The 27,994-nt window shown below is 37.1% G+C and overlaps 2 protein-coding genes across 11 annotated transcripts in view; one reads left to right on the top strand and one right to left on the bottom strand.

Annotated features, from left to right (window-relative positions):
- The window catches only part of LOC134220566 (signal peptide peptidase-like 3), a 149,900-nt gene that overhangs the window by 86,513 nt on the left and 35,393 nt on the right, over positions 1-27,994 (bottom strand). The gene's annotated exons all lie outside the window — the stretch shown is intronic.
- On the top strand, positions 13-27,813 carry LOC134220569 (fatty acid hydroxylase domain-containing protein 2-like). 2 transcript variants are annotated; one of them, XM_062699665.1, is made up of 4 exons: positions 13-275; positions 23,892-24,067; positions 24,141-24,595; positions 27,406-27,813. In XM_062699665.1, exons 1-4 carry the CDS (start codon positions 206-208, stop codon positions 27,545-27,547), a joined length of 843 nt encoding a protein of 280 aa, XP_062555649.1. In that variant the 5' UTR covers positions 13-205; the 3' UTR covers positions 27,548-27,813. The 2 variants fall into 2 exon arrangements, with proteins under 2 accessions (XP_062555649.1, XP_062555647.1); XM_062699663.1 differs by lacking the exons at positions 23,892-24,067; positions 24,141-24,595; positions 27,406-27,813 and adding exons at positions 14,113-14,288; positions 14,347-14,801; positions 14,881-15,127 and having other exon boundaries at positions 23-275.

Raw genomic sequence — 27,994 nt, 5'->3', positions numbered from 1 at the left:
AAGTGAACTCAAGCCAGTAGTGTGTAGAATACCGTCATGTACATACATACTAAAAATATGAAACAATCTTATCTTCGTGCACCGAATCGACGACTAAAGGCTCGATTAAATCAGAATAACATTGCGGTGCTACCCATCAGCAGTTGGTCTGTGGCGATCGTTGGTTTTGTACCGAGGTGGAACTTAAACGCTCTCTACAGCAGGAATGGATTACAACATTTCTCGAAGTGAAGGTTATCTGCAGCAGAAATGGGACGCTTTCCTGGACGTGGTCGGTAAGTAAATGACGCACTTTTCGGTCGTCCGCTAGTTGGGATGTTATCCATATGTTGATGATCATCGTCAACATCTTCCAGCGATAATTGATCGAGACCGGAATATATGGGTCATTCCAAAATGACATGTTTTTAAAAAGTGTCGAAATGTCGAAAGACAAGTATTTTCTCCGCGTATTAGGCTGTTGTGCTTCTAGCAATCGAAGCATGAAAGCTCATGACCTGAAGTATAATTACGAATCATCGTATGTGTGTTTCAACTGAAGTCATAGTGTACGGTGCGTTTATTGTATTTTGTTCCCGAATAACTGAGACGTGAAGCCGCAACGAGCAGATGACATTGAAAAACGGAGAAAGAACACATAAAAAAAATCGCGTGACTACCAACCGCGTTTGTGCATTTATTTTTCGACACTGCTATGCATTTGAGTGATTCCGATAGTTCGTTCGGGTTAGTTGAGTATTCGAATCACCTTTGCCACACGCCATACCACCTGGTTACAACCTGGTTTGGATCGTCTATGATGGGTTTACGATGCGTATGCGAATTGTGATGCTTCGGATGCGCGCACTGTGGTAAAATTTGCCAACCAATCGGGCGTCTGAACTGGTTGAGTCAGTTAAGTGTAGGGTAAATGATGTATTTTGGACATCTGCATAAAGGGGAACTGCTGCTTGAATTCATACCCAATTCAATACCATTCTAAAACAAAGAATTGGTGCGCAAATTGTTTTATTTCTCATTTTTGTGATTTTTTTCAATCGCCGGATAACAACAAAAAACGACACAAATTGAGCCTAAAGTGTGTGTTTTGTGAATGTTATTGATATAGGAGCATGTTATTAATAGTAATGGAACAGATACCCTATTTTGGAATTTTGGCAATATTTTGCGAGTTTTTCTACTTAGCTTTCTTCAAATAAATAGGAATTATGTGTCTGTTTACTCTCTTTCATAATCACATTTCTAATCATATTATTGTAACAAATTGAAGAAAATATAACCAAAAGTCCGAAACATATTCAGATGTGCAAAATACCATCGTTACCCTATTGTGGACTGACAGACAGACAGAGCTGCTCGGATCGTTGGTGGCAACCTACTGGTGGACAGTGATCTTGACCCAAATTGAACAGCTTATTTAAATGATTCCGGTTTTGGCGATCTGATCGGCAAATGCAGACCACAGTGCTGTCTCAATAGTTCTGAAGTTGTGCAGATCTGTTGCAAAATGTCGTATGTGCTTAATCGGTCATGGCCGAGGGATGCCTCCATCTCGGCGGTTCTCAACCTTTTTGTTGTGTGGTCCTCTTTCAGGTCTTGGTATTACTTTTGCTACCCCTTAGGTCTTTTCGTCGGGAATTCGTTCCGTAGTTCAAATAAGGAACACTAGAGGAAGTGGAAAAGAAAATTTGATAGTTCTTGTTTAAATTATAAAATCAGTTTAGCCCATAATGTAATCAATCATTATGAGCTATCAAAAACAGTCACATTTGTACCAACTGTGTGGTAATTCATACCGTTTTGGTCACTCAAAATTTATAAAATAAGATTTTAAAATTAGGTGTTGTTTTTCCACTAACCCCAGTGGAATGGGGTAAGTGGAAACCCCAAGTTACTTTGACCTTCAATTGTGATGAGTGGTGACATATAATTAAAATTAAAACGGTAATTTATCTGAGAATCTTTTGTTCAATACAGTCAAACCTCCATGAGTCGATGTTCTATGACTCGATATCGACTCATGGAAGCAAATTATGCCATATAAAAATATTTTCTAGGTTACTGTGATTATCCCTTCAAAGAGCTTCCCATCGATTCTGTGTTCCTTATCTCGATATTTACATGACTCGATGGTCCCTTTAACATTGCCTCATGGAGGTTGGACTGTAATTTCTTTAGATTAACGGAATAGATCCCCAAGGAATTCTTGGAATAGCTAGGGAAGACCGTTTTTTCCTTCTCGAACACTAAGTGCACATAAAGATGAACTTTTTATAGGAGGAGTGCTCAGACCTGACCGCATTGCATAGGCAAGAGCACGCAACTCAGGTTCAGTTAAATCAAAGTCAATTGCTTATGTTCCGATTTGCGTCCAATTTGGGAATCTCAGGCTCATTCAGTAGCCGCTAAGTTGCGAAAAGGCCGACGGAGTAGAGGTGTGCGCCGCCGCGCCACGCCGCCGCCGCCGACAGTTTTTGGCACGCCGCCGCCGCCGGCATTTTTGCATCGGCGCGCCGCCGTTCAAAATGTTGCCACGCCGCTGATCCATATTTTTCCACGCCGATTCTAATTTGAAGAAGTCCGCAGAATTTTCCGTGGAAATTTTGAAGATTCAGTCGAATTTCCGTAGAATTTCCCGAATGATCTCCCCATCATCACGTTGATACCCCAGAGAATTTTTCGTGAAAATACCAATGATTTCCTTGAAAATTACCGTTGAAATTCCGAAAACCTCTTAGTAAAAAGTGAAAAACTGTGAGTGGAAATTGCGAAGAATTTCCCGCTGAAATATATTTTTTGTCGTTTGGCAGAAAGTAATTTGGAGGAAAGCCACAAGCCGAAAGTTGTTAGGCTGAATATGTAGTTTGACCAAGCAAATCATTTGACCGAAGTCCATCTAGCCCAAAGTTATTTGGTCGACGACCCTTTCCTGTTTTAAATGTTTTCCATTTGAACTTTTGAAGAATTTCTTATAGACGATACAAGGGAGGTTCCGTAGAAATCCAAAATCCTTCCGGAAAAAAATTTCGTTGAAATACTGTACATTTTCCGTGAAAATTCGAAAATTTCACTCAAAAATTCTGAATTTTAGTGGAACAAGGTGCCTACTCAACTGTAAAAACAAAATTCCCTAATTTTTTCAGTTTTTTTTTTCAGTTTTTTTTCAGGTACTCTACATTAATTTTAAGATAAAAACAAACGTGTAATATTCAGAGTTTTGCAGCAAAATAATCAAGATAAACAAGTCAAACGAAACACGTTTTCAAAAGAAATTATTGGTACCGTCAACTGGGGGAAGATGATCATTGAGGTGAAGATGATCATTTGATGTATCAGTCAAAGTGCAATTTTTTTATGAAACGGTAGTCAACAATATTCTCCGTTCAAGTAATGTTACCGCTAGGTAGAAATCTGAGTTTTCGTTTATAATCATGAAAATGTATTTTGTGGAAGAAAGAGAGAGATAGTCATAAATGACACTATTTTCGTTTCAAATATTGACTTCGAAGACTTCTTTACGTAGTAAATTCAACATTCATACAAATAATAGCAGTACATGTTTTGAAAATTTTGTTTCGATTTAAAATGTAAACACACATTGTTATTTCATGTTTTGTCTTAAAAATGATCATCTTCCCCCCAGTTGACGGTAGCCTCAAAACATTTTTTCTCGTCATCTTTTTCTTCTTATTGGCAGAGGTTGCATATCCCACTAGCACATTGCCGCCTCGCAGTTTAGTGTTAATTAAGCACTTTCACTGTTGTTAAATGAGCGGTTTATCTAAGCCGGCTTACCATTTTCCATTCATATATCGTGAGGCTAACACGATGATACATTTATATGCCCAGGGAGGTAAAAAAAAATCCAACCCGAAAATTTCCTAGACCTGATCGGGAATCGAACCAAGCCACCTTCTGCATGGTTTTGCTTTATGGCCCTGATTTGTGAATTAGTTAATCTAGAAATTGCTTCAATCATTCAATCAAAAATTCCTTCAGGTATTCCTTTAAAAATTCCTCCAGGAAATGAAATTGGAAATTCCTTCAAAGAGACATTCTAAGGATTGCTTCGAAAAAATTTCCCTCAGAAATTCCTTAGGAACTTCCTTCAGAATTCCATAAAAAATCCTTTAGGTACCCGAGTAGTACAATTCACACTGATTTTGGTTGGTGCAACTCAAATGTGGCCAAATTTGGTTGCATATAAGTTACTTCAACTTTTCTCCAACATGTGTGCTGCTCGGATATCCTTCGTTAAATACTTTGTAGATTTTTGAAGATATTCTTTTAAAATTTCTTCGAAAATTCGATCGATTTTAATTAGTAATTTCTTTAGTGGAACTTTAGTAAACTTCTTCAAGAATTATTCTGGAAATTTGTTTGGGACTTTCTTCGGGAATTCCTTAAAAACTTCGTACGGATATTCTTTCAGAAAATCATTTGACGATTTCTTTGTAAATTCTTTTACGAAATCCTTTAACACATTCCTCGGAAATTTTAATGTCTTTTAATGAGATTTTCAGCCTACGACTGGCTCATATCAGATTCATCGGAAATGTTTTAAGGAATTTCTTTAGAAATTCGTTCGGAAATACAGATGATGAAAAAGTTCGTATCTTTCTGAAATTTTGCTAAGTTGTTCATCATTCGCTGGATTACCGAAAAGCGATTTAGTTTGATCGAAACATTGTTTAGTTTTGAGCAATTGGTTCATGTAAATTTTGTTATGCGGGTACTTTCAATATGGAACTATGTCTAGGTATTTTTGTCACTCATGGGCATACAAAATCGCAGTTTTTATTATGATTTATGGAAGTACATAAGAAATGAACCCTATTCATTGGGTTAACTCAAAAGTGACAAAAAGTCAAATGGAATTGTGCTCAAACATAGCAGCTAAAAAACCGGTAGTATAAGGGTCAAACCGATGTTGTTGATGTAACCAAGCATACACTACAACATGATAGACAACATATGCCAAATTAAGCTTATTGAAGCCAAATAATTTTAATGGTTACAGCGCCACTAGCGTTTTAATACTTATGCTCTACTGGGAAATCCTTGGGGATTGTTTAAGAATTCTTTCGAGAATTTATTTACGAAAGCTTTAGAAAACACCTTAAGGAATTGTTCTGGATATTTTCAGGAAAATTCCTTTGGAGGTTCCTTCGGAAATTTCTTTACGAATTTCTTTGGAAATTTTAATGAATCCCTTCAGTAATTTCTTTGGAAATTATTTCTAGAATTCCTAGAGGAGATTATTTTCGATATTTGTTTTGAGGAATTCTTCGAGTAACTTCTCCGGATTTTTTTTCGGTCATTTTTAGAGAGTTTCTCTTCTACAAATTCTATTGAACATTCGGAAGTTCTCTTAAAATTTTCATAGAAATCGATTTCGAAATTCCTTCGGGAATCTATTCATAAATTAATTTTGGAATCCTTCTGAGGAATTCTTTGACTTTTTTTTGAGAGTTAGTTCGAATATACCTTTAGAAATTCTTTTGAAAATTGTTCTGGGAATTCCTTGGAAAATCCATTCGATATTCCATCGAAAATTTCTTCAGCAGAAATCTTTCACAATTTCCTTTAGATTTCATTTTCTTGAAAACCTCTTCATGTTCTACCGCGGGAATTCTCGAAGAAATCCTTTCGGAAATTCCTCCTGAATTGGCTTTTAGAAATTCCACCTGGAATTTATTCGAGGACTTATCTTGGAAATTCCCCCAGACATAATTTAGTAGTTTTCTTATAATTCCTAGGACACGTGATTCCTATGTAAAACCATTCGAAAATTCTTTCGAAAATTGATCCAGAAATTTCTTCGAATGTTCTTTCAGGAACTGCCTTGAATCCTTAATTATTATATATTTTTTAATATGTACATTCATGTAGAGTTTCCGAGCGAATTCTCAGAAGATTTTAGAAGCAAAACCTAATTGATTTCCCGAATAAATGCTTAGCTTTCTTTAGGTATATTCCTTTGAAGCTGGATAAACGTTTTTTGTCCATAGATCGGAACCACGAGCCACACGGGTTCAATTCAAAATATTTGTTGTTTTTTATGTTTGAAAGTTCCCTGATTGTGTCAAAAAATACTCTAATACTTACATCATTTTTCCGGGTTTTCCAAGTAGTAGTCACTCTGTGGAACTTCTGGAAAATTCCGAAGAACTTTCCATGGCAATTTGAAAAAAATCTCTTGCCAATTATATTTTCTCTTTTTGAAAAATTTCCCGCGGAAAATTTCTGGTGAAAACACCAGCGAGTATCCCGTAAAAACTACTTAGAGTCTCCCGTGGATGTCCCGAAAAATATTCAGTGTAAATTTGACAAAATATTTTGTTGAGTATTCTGGAGTACAAAATTTAGAACAATTTCTCATGAAAATTCTGAAAAGTTTCACATGCAAATTTTGAATTATTTTCCCCTGAAATTCCAAATAATTTTTCTTGGGAATTACAAAGAGCTGCAAAGTAGTTCCTGTGGAAAATCGAAAAAAAATTCCAAAAATGAATATTTTGGAGAAAAAAAATCTGGAAAAGATGCTCCTGTTGATGTCTTGGAAATATCCCAAAAAAAATGAAAAAAAAAAATCTTCGAGAACGTCACCACGCTGATTCACGCCGCCGCCGTCGCCGGTTAAAATGGCTTTCGGCGTAACGCCGAGAACGCCGCCGCCGCCGACCAAAATTCTGACAAACGCCGCCGCCGTCGATTTTTGGACCGGCGCACACCTCTACGACGGAGGTCCTTTGTAGCGTTGGTTGAAGCACCAGTCTAGCGTACTGAGGGTCGTAGGTTCGAGTCCCATCGAAGGGAAAGTGGTTACCTCCAATACATTTTTCAAATCAAAATCTTCCACATAATGTACATTAGACCTCTTCATGTTTTCAAAAATCGACTTAAGCCAAGTTTATCCGAATTAGTTGAAATTTTGACTGAAGGTTTATTTTAGCATAAGAATTTTGATTCTGGGCTGATCGGTTGAATTTTTGGTACTTTTTGAAAACATGAAGAGGTCTATTGTCCATATTCACATCTGAGTTTTCAGAACATAGCACTAGTGTCAACAATACAGTTATGGTGTGGTAAAAACTGTAATGTATGTACCATTACAATATTTCGAGTTGATTTTTCCACTTCCCCCTTACCTACTACCCCGTACCTTACCCTTTAGCAAAGATGGCAAGAAGCAACAAGATACCCGACTTCTATGATTTTACGGAGACACGATAAGCGCCCCAAGTGAACAAAAACCGAACTAGTACACGGTTAATTTTAATCGATCATCTTTTGAAGAAATGTCAATAAAATAAAACAATAACAGCTGAGCACCATGCAAACAACTCATACAAGACGATGGCCAAAAACAGCTTCTTTAAAAGTGAATTGGCAAGATCTTTACCAATCCTATTTTCATTTAATGAAGTGCGTATAATAAATTATGTTTAAGGATGTGAGACCCTGGACCGAGTTTTGTTAAAACCCGGGTATCAATAAGAGCAGTCAAATCTGCTCGGTGCATTTCGCCAACTCTGCTTTTACAAATCACAGAAATAAATCTCAATGATAACAAAGTCCAGCTATTAAATCCATTTTAGCTTTAGCCATCGCTCTTACCAGTTAATCCTGCAGCAGTAATATCAACTCCGATGGAAATATATGTTTCATCGAGCGAAGAAGCAACTTCGATGGATTTAGGCCACGAATATGAGGATAACGGAATTGATGTTGCTGCAGAAGTTGAATTGGGAAATGTTGACATCGATCAGGAAACACACCTAACTAACGATAAGTATTATTGCGCTTTTTGCACTTTATAAGAGTTCTGCGAGATTTTTTTTCTCACAGTCATCTTTTTCTCACACTCAATACACTCAAAAAAGTTTGATTTTCCGTGTATAATATTTGTGTGTGAGTGCTAAATCTGAAAACAAATAGACGTCAAATCATGGCGGGAATTGATTTAGTGTACACGCTTACATATGACTAACGAGTAATGGGTTATAATTGGGTAAATTTCAATAACAAAAATCGATCAACCCGAAATGAGAGTGGGTGTGAGAAAAAGAAGCGGGCAAATCACAATCTACACATAACTCTTCAAATTGGTGATATCGGCAATATTATTATCTTTATTAATGAGGTTTTCGGCCCTGGGCCGGTAAAGCTCGCGATAATTATTTGGTCCATGATCATGATTACGCATTGTATGTGGAACGAGTTATTAAATCTATAGAGCGACTTGTTATTGTGGAGAAGGAGAACAGAGTTTTAAAGAAAAAAGTAAGGAGCTATCAGAAAAATATGTCTAAAGAGAAATCACGAATCAATCTCGTTGCAGAAACAAAAAAAACACAGATTGTGTTGCCGTGTAACTGACGTTTGTGTTCTTTTTTTATATTTACATTCTCGATACACGATAAACAAAAACCTTCAAAAATAGTATTAATGCTTGAGTTTTTGTGCAACAGATGGAAGCACTTTCATTGATTTCGGTGTCTCCGGTGAAATGTATGAAAAGTTTTGAACTCGGTTATCTTGTTTCTTCTTGCCATCTTTACCTTTAGACAGTGTACCTTTATAAACCCTTTAGATACGTGGAAATGCACTTGGAAGCTCATAGGAAAGAATGACTATTTAATTTGTATTTGACTTCTAGTTATAAAAAAGTTTGATTTTAGATTTATTTTAAAAGTTTAATTTAGATTTATAAAATGTTTTTGCAAATCAAAAACCCGGTATGAAGCTTAAACTTAAGAAAATCATGTTTCCCTACAAAAATAGCCATCATATCATAAAATTGATCAGATCAAAATCAGTTCCTTCACAAGTCCTCCTGCCGTTACAAATTATTCAAAGATAATCTACCAGATTTTATTGCGGATTTTAGATAAAAATCTGTTATTTATTTAATTTATTTAAAAATTTCATCAGAAATTTATATATAAAGGTCCTTATGGAAAGAAAAGTCCTAATTCAATTCGTGGATCCTCAATTAACTTTGAATGTACTGAAGTCGAGTGGCGATATCTCTTCGCTTATGTGGTCGGGTTGGGATCTGACGACCAACTGGCTCTTCTTCTCATTGGCATTACATCCCCACACTGGGACAGAGCCGCCTCGCAACTTAGTGTTCATTAAGCACTTCCACAGTTATTAGCTGCGAGGTTTCTAAGCCAAGTTACCATTTTTTGTTACCCATGCAATACTCCAGTAAAATATTTAAAACTTTGCCGGATAAACTCCGAACTGCTAGCGGCTTTCAACATAACATTCTGTATTTTAGTTTACAAGAACTGTATGAGTATCATAGCGTAAATGGTGTTCTCTAAATCAGAGTCTCTTAATTCTCGTGACATAGATGAGACAGTGTGCCATGAGCTACAAAAGCTCACGTAGCACCGATTCTGTGCGACGAGAGAAGCTAGCGCGCGCATAAAATAACTGAGTGAGCGTGTCTCAATGTACGTCTCATGAGACTCATCTCATGCGCTAGGAATGCATAGCTGGCGTTACTTAGGCGACGATATTATTGAATGAAAATTAATTCCCGCCCAAGCTGTTTTACGCACTTTCGCTGCTGTTTGCAAAGGTTTGCCATGGCAAACAGCGCATGAGCTGATCGCATTGAGATGTCTCAATGCGACTCACCAATGTTAATGTGAGGTGCACAAGCCTCGTGAGACTCGCGTGCGCTAAATTTTATGTGCGCGTAGCAGTCGTTGCTCAATCTCATTTTTTTTGTACGCCTGCATTATGTCTGCAGTCTAAATGCAAATCACTGTTTTTCGATTTTTCTCCATACATTTTTCCATATTAACTTCCAACGAGTTTTGCACCGCCCAAGCTTTGGCCGATTCGGCTGAAACTTTGTCCAGAGCATCAAGCCATCAAATAGAACCAAATAAGAAACTCAGAAAGTAAAGAAACCACTAGCGTATAAGTACCAGATTCCTCTACTAGAAATATCTTCAGGAAATGCTTCCAAAATTCTTTGAATTTTAAGGAACTCATTCGGAAATTTCCTTTAGAGATTCTTATGCGAACTGCTAACTCCTTCAGGAATTTCTCCGATAACTATTTCTGGAATTGCTGAAGAAAATTGTTCCAGGCATTTCTTTGGAAATTCCCCCAGAAAGTTCCTCAGAAACATTTTCCGACATTCCTACACATTTTATTTACTCAATCTTTTAGGAATTCCTTAGAACTTCCGGACATTTTTTTAGATTTCCATTAAAATCTATCCGAAAATATTGGGAGATTTATTTCGGACTACCTATGAGGAATTCTTTAGAAATTCTCTAAGGATTTTTATTTTTTTTAAATACCTTTAAAAATTCATTTGAGTTTTCCTCTAGGGATTCCTTTGAAAAATCCATTCGGAATTCTCTCGGGAATTATTTTGGAAATCCCTTTAATAGAAATCCTTCACAATTTCTTTAAAGTTTTTTTTTTCGAAAATCCCTTCAGGTTCTCCTCCGGGTATTCCTTAAAAATCCATTCGGAAATTCTTTTCGAATTACCTCCAGAAATAATTTGGAAAATTACGCTAAAAATTGAAAAAATCATCCGAAAATTCCTTTGAAAATTGATTCTTTGAAAATTGATTGGAAGTTCCTACAGGAGTTGCTTTGAAACATCATAATTCCAAATTTTCCAGGTTTTTCCAGGTTGTACTCACCCTATATAAAATTGAAAGTAAAGTAAAAAAAAGTGTGTCTCTTAACGTGCACAATAAGAATAAACATATATTACTACTTGCTGATTCTTATGGTAAAAAGAATATGGATCATTGAAGTGAAAGAACCAGATCTGATCTGTTCAACGAAAAAAATCGTTTCACCCGTATAGGCAACAGACATAATTATTGCGTAAAGAAGGCCTTCTTATCGATTAGTGTTTTGTTGTTATATTTAAAATACAACATCAGCCATTGCGCATTTCTGTCAAATGTGCCTCCTGAGACACGTTGAGAACCGCTGGCTCGACCAATGATTTAACATTTTTAACCACGATTTTTTTCCATAGGACTTTTCTTGGTAAAATCGAAAATCGATTTATGGACCTAAATAACTACAGTTAAAAGGTCCTAAAAATAAATTTAAAAAAAAAAATATTTTTTTGACGCTAGATGACTTAAAAATGCATAAAACTTCAAAATCTGATATTGTTCAAGTTTATTTTTTTTTTTAGATTTTGATTATTTTTATAGAATGCTAAAACCCGACATTGCGCAAACTTTATTCTAGCCGAAAATAGGTATACCCTCAGGCCAAATTTGGGCTCGATTGGACTTGATTGGAGACCTATTTTCAATGCTTTTTTTTATATGAGAAAAAAATAACTTTTACCGATTAGAGGTATCCCAAACCATGTTAAATTAAGCTCAAATTTGACAAACAAGAAAATTTTCAGCTAATGGAACTTTTGTTTTCGAAATCTGATGATTACTTCCACTTATTTCACTTCTTTGGACAGTTTTAAATCTGATCCATAACTAAGCAATCCAGGTCTTTGGATTGGATATGTTATTATAACATGTTCCAGATCTTGAAAGAATTTACAATTTACTGGAGTTAAGGTTTTCAGGACACTACGCGTAAACTAACATCTATCGGCCTTTTTGACATGGCCCATATATCAATGTTACTAGCGATTCATGAATCAAATTGGACTGCCTTTAACATGTGTTCCATTCCAGGTAATCCAAGAATTTTCTGGGATATTAAGTGCGTTTTGCGATATATATTGTTTCGCCAGATCGTCTGCCTTTTCATTACCTTCAATGCCTTTTCATTAGGGTAAAACGACCTATTATGGAGGGGTTAAGCACCGTGTCAAAACAAAATTGATTACAAAAATTCTTCGAAAATTACCTGTTGGCCGATTTCCACATTGTAGTAGTTGAATAGGATGCTCGTTAACTATAGTTTTGTAAATATTACGTTAATTGTGCTGAACTTATGTTGTTTTGTTTTTATCACAATAAAAACAAACTACCGCAATAATAGGACGCTGTTGCCTATCGTTGCGATATTTTTTGAAGGTCAGTCCTATTGTTGCGGTATTGTATTGGACCTTAGCACTACCGCAATACTAGGCTCAAGAGATTCAAATTTTAAACGAAAAACGTTGATTTTTCATCATTTTGAACGGAATTTTGTCAAACAAAAGCTGTTCTAGTCGTTAATCCGAAGAGTTTTAGCGTACCCACAATTGTTTTCAATGGTATTATATTCAGAATGGACTACTTTAACACTACCGCAACATTAGGGCATACCACAACGATAGGACGTTTTACCCTACCTTCAAAACATTGGGAATTATAAATCTCTTTGATTGAGCACACTTTTTGGCGACCAATCAGTTGGTCATCAACCTTTGTGCTTCTCAGGATTTCAATTCCATTTTAATGGCCCAGTATGATATACCGCAGAAAGGTTCTGGGCCAATAAACTGTGTGTTTGAACCTTGTTTCGCCAGATCGTGTGCCTTTTCATTACCTTCAATGCCACAATGTCCCGGAACCCAGTACAGATTTACGGAGTTCTCTTGGCATATCTTTCGCAATGAAAGAATGCATTCCCAGACAAGTATTAACCTACATTTAGAGCTACTCAATGCTTTGGGTGCCGCTTGGCTATCCGTGAAAATGCAAACATTCGCATATCTATATTTCCTCTCAAGACAGACATTAGTACATTTCATTATAGCAAAAATCTTCGCTTTGAACACCGTTGGGTAGTTTCCCATTGCGACTGAGATCGCTGTAACAGGACCGGCTTCAAAAACCATTTTTGAGCCATCAGAATAGAATTTTATGGAACCGTCTAGAACTTACTCATACTTACTTACACTCAATAATGATTAAAATTGTTTCTATGTCACGTGCCGTAAAAAGGAGTCCGTAAAATGATGTGCCGCATAGAGAAGTGCCCTAAAAAGAGGTTTGAGTGCATCACAACACAAAAACCATGCACTAAGATTCGGAACTTTCCAACCGACTAATCAAGGTAAAAACAAATATACACTCCCAGTCAAAAGTTTGGGTTCACCCTCGAAAAATATAGGCGAAAGTTTTTGGCCGTATTTTCGCCGTCTTACATCCGATTTCGGGTATTGTTAGCTCAATACAAACAATATGAGTAGATCTAGCATCGTAGGTATCTTAAACTAACAATCTTTATTTTTTATGTGCTAAAATTTTACATTAAGATACACATTTTTCTTATATTTATGTTGTAAAAATATGATGATTTTTCTCAAAAAAAAATTTTTAAATAAAAAGTGGAACCGACCCCAATTTTAATCATCTTTGAGAAGCATTGATAAAGTTTCGTTGGAAAATTTTTGTTTCATTTAAAAAAATCAAAATGTTTACTCAAGTGCATGGTATACATCGGCCAAATGTTTGGGTTCATTCACTATATGGTAAACCGGTCATAAGTTTGGGTTCACTCTCCGTTCACAGCTAACCATACCCGAAATCGGATGTAAGGTGGCGAAAATACGGCCAAATACTTTTGCCTATATTTTTCGAAGGTGAACCCAAACTTTTGGCCGGAAGTGTACAATATTATTGCTATAAGCATTAATGTGCGTTTTTATCTCTCACACATTTATTACTTATTACTTAATGAACCCAAATGTGTAGAACATTAGTACCAGTCATATTGAAAGTAGGATAGGATAATGTCTTGTGTACAGATTGGAAATCCAAAGTAATTTCTTACGAGGCAACAATCATCTGATGCGAGAGATATCCATAATACAATCAACCTTTGTAATTATCATGGGTCCGTAAAATGATATGTAAACAGAGAAATATTTGCATTAAGCATTTCAGTGTACTGGCATTGGTAAAGCAGACATCTGGATAAGAGATGTGTGAATTGTCGAACAATTTAATGTTTTATAATGTTTTATGAAAATTTGACTCTCCACTTATGCGCTTATGCCTAATTGCACAATTTACATATAATAATGCTTTGTTGGTTATTGGTGGTAGTTCTCACATGACAGAAACCCAATAAAATGTGCCAAGCACGATCCGGAGCTTTCGTGTTATCACTAATTTCAAACCACCCATCATTCTCAAAAATCCAACAGGTGATGATCCGGCTACCCTGTACATCTGGGTACAGATGTTTTATGTCTACTCGCATTACTGGTTAATGGGTGCTCTCTTTATGATTATGGACATTACCGGAAAACCAAAGTTCCTTCGAAAATATAAAACGCAACCCGGGGTTAACGAACCGATCACGTGGACTGATTTGAAAAAGGTAAGTTCCGCATTACGTCTCAAAGAGGTCAAATATCAACTTGCACCTATCCAAACAGATCATCAAAACGGTCCTGTTCAATCAGTTTGTCATTGGGGCTCCCCTCACGTACATCGGATTTCATCTGTCGTACGACGAAAACATGCCGGATATTCGCATTCTTCCACCTTTGACCACCGTCGTACGGGACCTTATCGTTTGCATATTCACGTGGGAAATCGGATTTTACTACAGCCATCGACTGCTACATCACAAGTACCTTTACAAGTTCATTCACAAGCAACATCACGAATTTACCGCACCGGTATCATGGGCTGCCATTTATGCACATCCCATTGAGCACATATTGAGCAACATGATTCCTCCGATGTTGGGAGTGTCACTGATGAAGTGCCACGTGGTGACTTCGGCTCTCTGGTTTAACTACGTCATCCATGACACGTTGACGGCGCATTCCGGCTATCACCTACCGTTCCTGATGAGCTCGGAGTATCACGATTATCATCATTTGAAGTGAGTTTTTTCATTATCAAAAAAGCGCTGGCATTGAACTAATACATTCGAAATCGCAATCGACTGTCTTCTCCAATAGGTTCAATCAATGCTTCGGTACCAATGGTCTGCTGGATTGGGTGCATGGCACTGATGCAAACTTCCGCCAGACCAAGTATGGCAAACGCGATCAGAGGTTATTGGGGCTTAAATCAGCACGAGAACTTATTCCTGATAAGGGATAAGAAGATATAATTATCATAAGTGTTAATTTGGTTATAACTACAGAAAACATACGAAAATGTAATCTAAACTAAAATTAAATGATTATATTTGCCTTCATACGATCCCATGTTTGTTTTTAGTGGGATATATCACTGCACATTAGTAATGATTCATTACGATTTTTCAACATGTTACATATCATTCAGAGCATCTATTTTTTTTGTATCCTATGTAGATTAATTTATCTTGTAAACTATTCCTTGTTTCTGACAGTGTTGTACAAAACGCAAACGGACGAGTGTTCAAGTGATAGAAATTAAATCCAATATTGTAGAATCCCGGTCTGATCTGGGAACTTTTCTATGGGCTCGAAAATATTCGTGCTATGATAGACAAGTGATAGACAAGTGCATAGGTACATGTTGAATTGGCTCAGAAACATCGCAGTGCTTGTTATTGCATTGCTATTCAATAACTAATTAATACCATGCTGTGTTGTCTATGTTACTTTTTCATACTTTGAATTTAATTGATATTTCTTATATATATAATACAGCTAGTTGAACAACATACTGAAAAATTGTATCTACTGATGTATTGGCCTAGGTAGATTGATTTCGTGTTTCCTACATGAGTTATTTCTTCTTCTTGTAGACAGTGATCTTGGAAGGGACTATAATCTTTTTTCGCTTTTATACGATAGAATTGACAGCAATTTACATTTAACTAGACATAACACAATTAAACTTGTTTCATACCAAAACAAGTGTATTATTCACGAAGCCAATTATTTGGTAGCCTCGAGCCATCAGTTTTACGATGAAAATCAGCAACGATTAACGATAGAAAAACAAGTAATTGCACCATTGCTTGGGGACACTTTTTGTTCGCTTTTATACTAATTGATGAGCTTCCACGGATTGCCGATATTTTTCTTTTTTCTTCGAATCAAGTCCAGTACACGCGTCGAAAAATCGTGTTATTTTCCATTGAAATGTGGGATGTGCTATCGAATGCTGCTTTCCAAGGAACGATGTCTGGGATTGTTTTGCTTCGACGTAGCCTCCATACTTTGTAACAAACTTGTGAAGCGCTGTTACTGACTGGTGCCCTCTTGAAATGCAAATAGGGAAGCTTTTTTAAAATCTGTACATTTTTTTTACTTAAATTGTTATTCCTTCAATTTTAAGTATAATGGGTAATAAGTTAATTGATTTGAAACAGATTTGTTCCTATTTTTCGCTTTTGGTATGATTGAAGAACACACTTTTTCTGTGCTGTTTTGTGTGCTGGTTGAATGGTAAGCGTGACAATCCTACGGCGAAAATGTATGGTCACTAGGGTGGTTCAAAAAATGGATTTTGCTCCACAGCGCTCATCTGGTTCTTTATCATGTTCTGGGTGTCCTCCGAAAATTTGAGCTCATTTGGATCAAAACGGATTTAGCACAAGCCGTTTCAATTTTGCATGGGGTATTGGAAAAGTATGGGGAAATTTATTTTTTCATTATTTACTGTTACTTACTGTTAATGACGCTTCCCCATTAAGCGCAGGTTAAAGAAAAACCTACATAGCTATAAGGAATACTCAAGAGCTTTAACTCAGCGAAACCCACATATTGATTAATCGCCCCAAAAATTAGTAATCAATTTTAATACAGGTTGTGAATCTTTAGTCATGATCGTTAAACTTCTTTGACGGCATCACTGAAATGTGCAGTGCAACATAGTAGCCTAAATTTGTGTGTGCTATCTTTCGCGCCACGAGCAGCAATGTTGCCTGTTGGGGAGTTACGCAATTAGCTCCAGAAAACCACGGTATAGATTAAATTCGATTATTAATGATTGGAACGATTAATTAAGATACGGTTTTCGCTGAGTGAAAGCTTTTGTGTATTACTTTTAGCTATGTAAAGCCTGTCCACGTTAAATTTCGGACACCCATCTTAAAATGGGATTTTTAAAAAATTTCAAAAATCACTGAGACGATCAATTTACATGACATCTGAATCTGTCTGATTTATGTGCTGCTTCCAGCATGTTTTAAATACGTCCAAATTGATAAAATGGCGACAAATCAAAAGGACATTACCAGGGTGTCCGAAATTTAACGTGGACAGGCTTTAGGTTTTCTTTTAACCTGCTCCTAATGAGAAAGTGTCATTATCAGTATAGAGATAAATTTCGCCACACTAATTTGCATGCACACTCGAAACGGCTTGTGCTAAATCAGTTTTAATCCAAATAAGCTCAAATTCTCAGAGAACACCCAGAACATGATAAAGAACCAAATGAGCGCTGTAGAGCAAAATCGATTTTTTGAACCACTCTAATGGTCACACCTTCCATCGGATAGGAATAAAAGCTGTAGATCTCGGCTAATGCATTGATGAGTACGATATGTAGAGAAGTCCAAGAGGAGTCGTCTTCCTGGCTTCGGTCGGTGATTGCCTTCGGAAGGAAATAGGTCGACGGAAAATAAAAGCAATTAAAAAACCCTGGTTAATCCATCCAGCGGTGTTGGTGCTCGTGTGATTAAAAGTCAAGAAGCAAATAAGAAAACTCTAAAATAGCCCTATTGTTGGAAAAGCCCATTATTCACAATTAATTAAACTCATTTCAACAACTCCCATCGAACTTGATGCGAGCAAATTGGATGAGTATAAGTGCCATAATAGTGATATTAGGTGCTATACACGTTTAAAATTAGTATTTTGGCCATACCTTCTGATCCCGATCAGACCAATTTTCGTAAGGAAACAATGGTGCAGGATTTTGCGTCCAATGCAAATTGTTGTGAGTAAATCGTTTTGGGGCAAAGGCCTAAAAAAATAGTCCGATGCCAATTTTTAATAGGAATATAAAATCTTATCTTATTATATACATAAAAATTAATTCCTGTCTGTCTGACCCTTATAGAATAAAAAACTACTGAACCATTCGGCGTAAAATTTGGTATGCAGAGGTTTTTGGGGCCGCGGAATGTTCTTAAGATGGCTCGAGACCCCTTCCCTCTTTGGAAAGGAGGGCTTCCATACAAATGAAACACCAATTTCATCATTTCTCGAGAATTCATCAAGCAAATGGAACGAAATCTGGCATGTGGAGGTATAGGAACACGAATTAAAAAATACCACAACTATTGGAACACTGCACCAATAATTGGAGGTACCATTTTAGGTAACAATGATGGATGCTGCTGCAATCAGGACCCCTTTCGGATCAAATATAATTAATAATCTTCCATATGCACCCTTGAGGTAAGTGAAATGAAGTATAGGCTTGATTCGAACCAACAAATAGTGGTGGAACGTGCTTAGTTCCTCCACTATTGGGTCTTTTACCCTACCCAAGGTTTCGTTTAGCAGATTTATTTGATAGCAAGTCATATCGGATATCCCTCAGCTTCAAAACTGATGAAATCCTACAACAAATGTACTGTATCACAAGTCAGTCAAAAAGCCGCTTGGTGCGGTTTGGCAGAACTCCGACCATATTATGTTCACTCTGATAAAACTCACTCATGTTTTAGGAATTCATCTTGGATCGATTTGCTTGCAACAAGTTGTAGATGTAGAGAATCGTTTCCCATTGTTTCCTATTGAAAATTTGCCAGATCGCACTATGGGAGTGGATCAATCAGGGTTTTTCTGCTTTGCTTTTCTATTCAATCTTCTTCCACTCCCTTTTTCTTCTCTTTTTCCTTCCAGGCCTCCACAATTGCTCTCCTCTTTCATTTTCCCATTTGATCCGATTGACAACCACCGATTGTCAATTCGGCACCAACATTTCAAAAGGGCGAAACTACTTTAGTAAACAAAAGCTTCTCCCGTCATTCGATCCAAAACCACTGGAAGCAGCGAATTCTCTTCTACCGTTTCGACTCGAAGTCCGGACACCTAAGCACTGCTAAATTTTCAGTTCAATATTACAAACGGAATTAAGTACTTGACACTGAATGATAACACACACTCTCAAGATTAACTTATCGAATTTGCTGTAGTGTACTGAAAATGACATTTTGTATGCACGAAATAGCTAATATAATCGAAAACATTGAACATCGCGTGCTTCGAAATCCGGACACAGTATAAGGGATGCTTCAAATTCCGGACACTTTTGTTTCGAATTTCCGGACACTTCGAGTTTGGCTATATTGATCTTTAAATAGCCAATTCAATCCGTTCAGAGACAACTAGGATACAGCAAACAATTTGGGCGAAGTATGAGCTTGCGAGAGTTATGCGTGAAGAGATTTAGCGGTCTCTTGTATGAATCTCTGAAAATATGCCACGAATCAATAGAACTGTTTACGCTTGCCGAACAGCACTTTAGCAGGTTGAAATCGCTGTTATTTCTGCCTGTCTTGGTACAGTGATCACCACGTCACTATCCAAGCCGTTCCTGGGTGGACGTTAGGCAGAATAACAGCGATTTCAACAATGTTTGTTCTCTCATATGGCCCTCTGCTAATCTTCAGTTTCTATTCATTTCACACTTGCCGCTCGCTTGCGGTGTCAATCGAATCTGTATCTTCATTATTTTCATCTACTCCCTTTCGCTTTGAGTAGTATAATTATCACCGAAAAAAGCCAATAAATTAATTTCGATATACAAATTTATGGAAATCTGGCATCCCCCGGTTGTGTGTACCATCCGAAGTTTCTGCTCCGAGATTGACCAGGACTATCAAAAACAGCATTTGAAACCAAGCGGGAGCATTTAACTGCAATATACAACATTGGGAATCTAATAATTTCATACAATTTCCTCCCTCTTCCCTTTCAAGGTAGAACGCTTTTTTGACATTTGCCGTGTCTGTGAGTAATGAAATATTTTCTTCAATACTACCTCTCAAATTCAACGTGGGTAAGCTGCAATTAGTGGTAATAAGGTGTTTTTTGAAATCCGTTTCAGTTTGCTTTTGGAAATCAAGGATTGAAAGGAGCGATTGGAATAGGGGAAGGGGGGGCAATATGCCCTAGCTAAGCAAACAAAGCTTTATTGTCTTATTTGTAACACTATTCATGGGTATTTTTACATTATGCATCAGTTAAACAAGATAGCGTTTTGGGGCCTCTTCCCCTAATGAATTCATGCGGATTGATAAATCCGGGCGTGTCCGAGAAATGTTGAGTTTTTTTTATTTGACGGGAGTCGTTCACAACGCGTCTTATTATACAATTCTGTTAAAAAAGCTACTTTTACGAACTTGTTTTTTTTTACAAAAATGTGAATGGTTTAAAAAAATACATTTGAAGACAACCTTTACTAGAAACTGTAGGCAAGTTTTGCTACTTGTGTACAATTAATAAAGTGATACAATTTACAATATGTGTATAAGTATATATCAATAAGCTGAGAGCAAGCAATGTTCCTTTTGGGGTGAAGCAACTCAAATCTAATGAAATTGTAACTATGATTGCTCATTACGAATCATTTGATTTCAATTAACTTAACTGATGAACAGTTATTTAACATCATTTCAGCATGTCCGGAAATCGAAGCAATTGTAAAAACTTGCCTCGAAGTCCGGACACAAAGAAAATGTAATAAAAATTAAAAGGCTATGAATTCCCAAGCAATGTCTCTAATTCATGACAAAGAGTGCTGCCATACTATGTTAATAAATTACTAATACCCCTTGCAAATGATAGAATATAGAAAATATGAGCTTAATTATTCTAATGTTGAGTCTTAAGCTTCATTCTAAAGAAAACAAAATTCACCGTTGATTATGACATGCTTTCAACTTTTACCTCAAATTTTCAAGTTTTTACCACAAATCACGAATTACTTACATTTGTTAGAATGGTTTCAAGTCCAAGAATCGTTCCCTGCATTGATAACCCAAGAAATACTTATTAAGATGGTGAATAAAGTCAAATAACAATTGAAGTGTCCGGCTTTCGAAGCGTCCGGCAATTCGAAGCAAAACGGTATCATTAACTGGCGCTGGATTGCGTTGGTGGGCACAAATTAGTTCACCATCGATGGGAGACGCGTTTGTTTACAAAAGCAGTTTCGCTCTTTTTAAATGTTGATGCCGAATTAGGGATACAGTATTTTAAATTTACCGTTGAATTAGTTTGTTTAGGTTATATTTACAACAAATTCAAAAGAATTGGATAAAACAAGCCTAGCCATAATTGGTTCTTAAGTATTCCATACTGGGCCAGGTTGTTGGTAACAATCTCTAGATCTGACATTAAAGAATTCTGGTCTCAAAACCATTTTAATTTTACCTTTGACCTTTGACGACAAATATTTAACGAGATCAAGATTTTTTCCATGCTTAGAATCCCGAGAATAATTATTTTGTTCATAATCGCGAACGTATTTTGTTCAGAATACCAAATGGATTCTGTTCATAGTCCCGAACGGATTCTGTTTAGAATCCCAGGCGGATTTTGTGAAGAATTCCAGACGGATTCAAAATAGAATCTTGAACGAATTCTGCTCAGCATCCTGAGTAGATACTTCTTTCGTTATTTGCTACGACAAGTTAAAGTTAAAATCTTTAGCACAAAAAACATAAGATCTAAATTACAGAATCGGTTGACATATGATCAAGTTTAGAATACTGTTTGCCAACTGAGTCTAAAAGATACCGTGACGAAGAAACAAATTCTCATGTCAAGTCCGCTTCTACAAAAACGGTTTTATAGACTAAAAGTCAGCAACGGCGATAAAACCTTTAGAATGAAATATTCTTACAGATAAATATTTTAGTTAAAAAAGATGCAAATATGTAATATGCAATCTGAACTAAGAAACAAATGTTGCAATATATAATATGGTAAGGCACCCATAAATCACCCTCACTCCAGTTTTCGCCCACCAATTTTAAATCTTCATTTCTCGTAAACGATTTGTTTGAAACATTAAGGAAAACTTGAAGTTTAACATTTTTCCACAACTAGTTTACAAGAAATTAAGAATTTAAAATAGGTGTGAAAAACTGGGGTGAGGATGATTTCTGTGTGCCTTACCCTACTGGAGCCCGCTTCTATAGCTCAAAATTGCTGTACGGCCCTTGATACTAAGCATGCTGAGGACCACTGGCGTAGAGCTATGGAAAATTATGGACGAGAACAGCTTCCCTGGGAAGCTTACCAGACTGATCAAAGTAACGGTGGATGGTGTGCAAAACTGTGATTTCAGACGAACACTCCAGTTCGTTCGAATCGCGCCGGGGACTAAGACAAGGTGATGGACTTCCGTGCCTGTTGTTCAACATCGCGTTAGAAGGTGTCATGCGGAGAGCCGGGTGTAACTGACGGGGTACGATTTTCAACAGATCCAGTCAATTTATTTGTTTCGCGCCTGAAACGTGAAGCAACAAAAGTTGGACTGGACGCGTCGAAGACAAAGTACATGCTTGTGGGCGGAACCAAGCGCGACAGGGCCCGCCTGGGAAGCAGTGTTACGATAGACGGGGATACCTTCGAGGTGGTTGAGGAATTCGTCTACCTTAGATCCTTGCTAACGGCTGATAACAATGTTAGTCGTGAAATACGAAGGCGTATCATCTGTGAAAGTCAGGCCTACTACGGGCTCCAGAAGAAACTGCTATCAAAAAAGATTCACCACCGCACCAAATGTGTCTTGTACAAGACGCTGATAAGACCGGTAGTCCTCAACGGACATGAAACATGGACAATGCTCGAGGATGACTTGCATGCACTCGGAGTATTCGAGAGACGGGTGTTTAGGACCATATTTGGCGGTGTGAAAAAAGACGGTGTGCGGCGGCGAAGAATGAACCACGAGCTCGCCCAGCTCTACGGCAAACCCAGTATCCTGAAGAAGCTTCCCGAATCCAAAACTAATTTCACTAGCGCTTTCGAGGGCACCCCATGCGATACGGAAGCAACGCACAACTGTCATTTATATTATTTCTGCATGTTGTGACGCAGCAAAGCTGAAATAATAATACTGACAGTTGTACATGCAGTACATGCATATTGCTTCCGTATCGAATGGGGTGCCCTCGAAAACGCGAGTGAAATTAGTTTTGGATGTCGGGAGGCTTGTCCTTTAACATCGCCAGACAAAATTTTCGCTTTTAAATATCAATGAAACGATTCTGAACTCGTGAATATGTATCTTTCAGGCACGAGTGATGATAAAGTAAGCTCAAAATATAAATAAACAAACCAAAGTTGATTGGTTAGAACATACCATATCAAGAAGATATTTTCCTCATCATAATAAGTTATGGCTGCCTTGCTGTTGAGCTTGAACATTTACCTGAAACACAGAAGAAGAAAAGGGAAAATTAGAAGCATTATCAAACCACGAAATAGAGGTAGTAAATATTATTTCAATAAAACGCGTCAATGTACTAAATATAAATTATAGTAAATTTATCGACTTTTTCAGGACTGCTATACAAACATTTAACCAGGAGTCTACTTAACACAGCTTTAGAATTATTGTAATATCAAATTTATATTAGTACAGATATCAGCATTTTATTATCATATTTCAAGCAGATAATTAAACTTAATTCTAGTGCAAAATCAACAACAAATTCAATCTTACTGTCGCCAGTCAGTTCAAGGATTGCAAACAATGAGCGAGCAATCGACTACTGTTTAATCTAATTCAAATGAGTTCAAATAAATCAAAAAACAAACCAATGCTGTAAGTATCCACTTCAAATATTTTGCTTCAGCACAAATAGCAGCGCTATCTCACGTTGAAATGTGGGTGTTGGTTCTACATTTACACACGGTGCACAAATCAAAGTTATGAGATACGTTATGACTTTTACGTTCGCTCTCATTAATCATTAGCGCACACATTGGCTGTCCACACACAGAAGCCATGCACTTTGCATTCCTCCCATAACCAGAGACAACTTTCGCTTCTTCGCAACCAGGTGATGATCCGGAACTGCTCTACGTGTGGTACCAGTCGCTGTACGTGTACTCGTTTTACTGGCTAATGGGATCACTTTACATAATGATGGACATCACCGGGCGCCCTCGGTTCCTACGCAAGTACAAAACCCAACCGGGAATGAATGAACCGCTCAGCTGGAGTGATTTAAAGAAGGTATTGCTAATTTGATTACAGTTCGTTGAAATGATTTCAACCTTCGCCTTCTCTTTATCTGCATCACTTCCAGATCATTAAAACCGCTTTTGTCAACCAGTTCTTGATCGGTCTGCCCCTGTCCTATGTGCTCTTTCATCTGTTTGCCCGAAACGCGTATCCCGACGTGCGGACGCTTCCCTCAGCGTTGGAAATCGTACGTGACTTCGTCATTAGCATCATCCTGTGGGAGGTTGGCTTCTACTACAGTCATCGGGCACTGCACCACCGGTTCCTGTATCGGATTGTGCACAAGCAGCATCACGAGTTCAGCGCCCCGGTTGCGTGGGCCGCCATGTACGCCCATCCGGTCGAGCACATTCTTAGCAGCATGATCCCACCGATGCTGGGAATCGGCCTGATGAAGAGTCACTTCGTAACGACGCTGCTTTGGTTCTCGTACGTGATGCACGACACCTTGGCGACCCATTCCGGGTACCATTTGCCAGTGCTGGGCAGCAGCGAGAGGCACGATTATCACCACTTGAAGTAAGTGAACGAGTCGAGGGTCAAGAACTTTGGATAGGATGGGCCGATATGAGTCAATAATGGTATTTGCAGTGATTGAACCAGGTTTAAGTGGTATCTTTGGGAGGGTTTTTATTAGATTTAACAATTTCCACTATCGTTCTCACTTGACTTACTAATCCTAGCGGTAAGATGCGCTGCCATAAAAGGAAAACCATGCTGAAGGAGACTATTACTACACCCAACCGGTGATTGTTATATTTACTAACAATTATTTATAAGAACCAACCAAAACTTGTATAAGAACTGGGCATATACGAAAATGCTAGATTCTTATACAAATATTGTATAATTGAGGTCTTATTTTGCAAGCTTTTATAACAATTTCGCATATGCCCAGTTCTTATATAGGTTTTGGTAGGTTCTTATACACAATTGTTAGAAAATCTAACAGTGGTTGGTTGGGTGTACGGCTGAAAGAATCTTTTCTGAGAAAGCCGGCTTAATATTTCGAAAAACTAATAATCAGGATCTTTTCCATTCTTATTTTGCACTCGACCTTACATAAAATGGCCATAACGATAATTTTCATTTTCCTTTTCCGTTCAACCAAAAAAAAATTTTAATTATAAAAATAATGAGCAGGTTAATATACAACTTTCTCGAGTTTCCTAGACATAACACTTTTTCCTAGCCCTTACCGGAAGCCGAACCCAGCCATCTTCAGCATGGCTGCTTGTACTGAAACGTTTTACCTCTGATACACATCACAGTTTTACACACCTGTTACTGCAATCCAACTTAGTTTTAATTTTTTTTTTCATTGAATTGAAACAGCAAACTCAAATTAAGTATCAATTTTAAAACAAAACTTGAGCTGTGCATCCAAAAGATAAGTTGTAATTGAGTGTACTTCAAATTATCTAAATTCCAGTAAAACTAGTAATAATATTTTTTTCAGTGTTTTCCATTAAACAATCAAGACCTGAGAGTGAAATCAGGAGTGGTTAAAATAGTTCGGTGATGTCGTTTTGAATATGAATCTGAAACATTAATTTTCCCAGTAGCTGTTCTAGATTAATTTTTTATACCAATCAACTGTCAAAAAATTAAAACTGGTATAACGCTCAGTTCTATTTTCTGCAGATTTGAATCACGAGATTCAAGTATTGTTCAATTGTTTTGATATATTTATGCGACATTTTTTCTACGGATCAATCCACTTTACAATTACGGTGCAATTCTTCGCATCAAAATGATTCTTCTATCTCCATTTTAATGATTATTTCATTTAATTGAAATTTTTAAAAACCCAGATTAATCCACCTACAGTGAGATTTTGACCCTTCCTTAGTTATAAGGAAATTTTTTCCAGACTCCAGTATTTAAAACGAAATAAAACTACTCAGCTTCCCACGGCGATTTACCGTGAAAGTGACAAAATAATTGCCTACCCAAAGGCGGATGTCATGGGTTGAGTGACAACTCAACGAATGATAACGTACTGTACTTCATGCTGCCTATCAATAAGGCGCTCGTCGGATTGAATAACTATTGTGACATGGTTAGCAACTATCGTAACGCTGGTTGCATATATTGTACTCGTAATTTCCAGAGACCTCGATATTAATTAATCCAGATCTAACTAAATCAGTCATTGATCTGAGCGAAACTCAATAGCGTTCAATAATAACATATATTTTGCCTTATGGATGCCTAATTTGGTAAAACTAAACTTGTCCAATACCTTAAAAATGAGCGAGATTTGTATGGTAGTAAATTTCAGAATTTGCGCACATACGCACACATACATGCATACAAGTGATCTATTAGTGTCTCAAAACATGCTCACATTTGCTATCTAGCTTCCACTGAAGAAATTTTTGAAATCCCTTTCAATTTTTACGTTTTTGCTTTTCTGAGAAGATTTTTTGTACATGCTCCTATATGTTCCTCAATTAAAATCATTTGTTTCTTTGAAACAAATCAGAAAAATAGACATAATTCCATGTTATATCATTTGTTATAATTATATTTTCAATGTCAAAGTGAATTTGATTAAAATACCATACATTTTATAAATTAATTCACGAGATTTCTTGATAGATTAATACGTAACACACCTGCGTAACGCATACAAAGTGAAATTATAGACACTTCCGAAGGAAGGGTCAAAACATGAATGGAACACATGAATGGAACACAAAACAAACTAGAATAGTGGACGAACATTTGGAATGAAACTGAATCACTACTGATTTCACTCTGAGATTAGATTTCAATTTGTGTTGAAAAATAATAACCAAGTGAAAAGCGCTACTGCTTAGAAAAATCTCAAATTGCCAGTCAAGCAACGCAAAAATTCGAGAGAATAATACGAAGAAATGGGATGAGCACCGCTATGGAAATAAAATCATGATGTTTGATGCGTCACAAGCTGGATCTCAAAGCTATGTGAAGACTGTATATCTCCAGGCAGGTAGAATAATATAATATGTTATCTACTTCCTGAAGTATATTCAAAAACGAGAGTAAAACGATTCGGCAAAACTACTCCTCTTATGTTGCGTTCAAATCTAATAATAATGACAATGAGTTACAACATGTGTACGTTACTTGAATGAATTTGAATTCATCGATAGTACACGGAAAAATTATAATTATTTTGGCTCTTCAAAAAAAAACAGCACTAACTTGGGCGTAAATAATTTTAATTAAAAATATTGGAAATCAAAACAACACATGTTTTTTTTCCAAACCATGCAACAATTTCGTAGCTGTGTCTAGCATTTCCTCCAAATTTCAATAAAAATACCATCCAAATTCCACAGGTTCACACAATGCTACGGCGGTTGGGGCGCGCTCGATTGGCTCCACGGCACCGATGCCCAGTATCGCAAATCCAAAAACTATCGACGTGATCGGCGGCTTTGGAGCTGGAAATCCGCGCGGGAACTCGTCCCCGATAAATAGACAATAACGTGTCGGGGTCAGCTGGCAACCAGCATTGAACGACGCGAGGATAGTGAAAGGAACTCATGCTGCTGGTCGACGTCGAAAGTGGGACGCAACCCATAGCCATACTACAATAATAGATCGAGTAAACTAAGCATGGACCACCGTCTCCCGGCTGATAGTGTAAATATAAGGGTAACGTGCCATTGCCATTGTGCTAGTAACATTTATTTAATGCCGCTTAGAATAATAAAGTTCAATCGGGTCGCAACCCGTTAAGCTCAGTGAGTTCAAGTACATTTATTATGATCCAGCACGGATTATGCTCTGCTTCGCGTCGACCTCAATCGTTGTGAAGAAGATTCACTGGGATAGGGTTGCAAGTAAATCAGTTCTTTTATTTCAATACCGAACAATCGAAACACTTAACTAATAACACATTGCCCAATAATGATTCAAATGCGT

This window comes from Armigeres subalbatus, chromosome 3 (assembly GCF_024139115.2).
Source record: "Armigeres subalbatus isolate Guangzhou_Male chromosome 3, GZ_Asu_2, whole genome shotgun sequence".
Classification (NCBI taxonomy): Eukaryota; Metazoa; Arthropoda; class Insecta; order Diptera; family Culicidae; genus Armigeres; species Armigeres subalbatus.
Note: the sequence above shows the minus strand (reverse complement) of the source record. Positions and strands in the feature narration are given on the sequence as shown.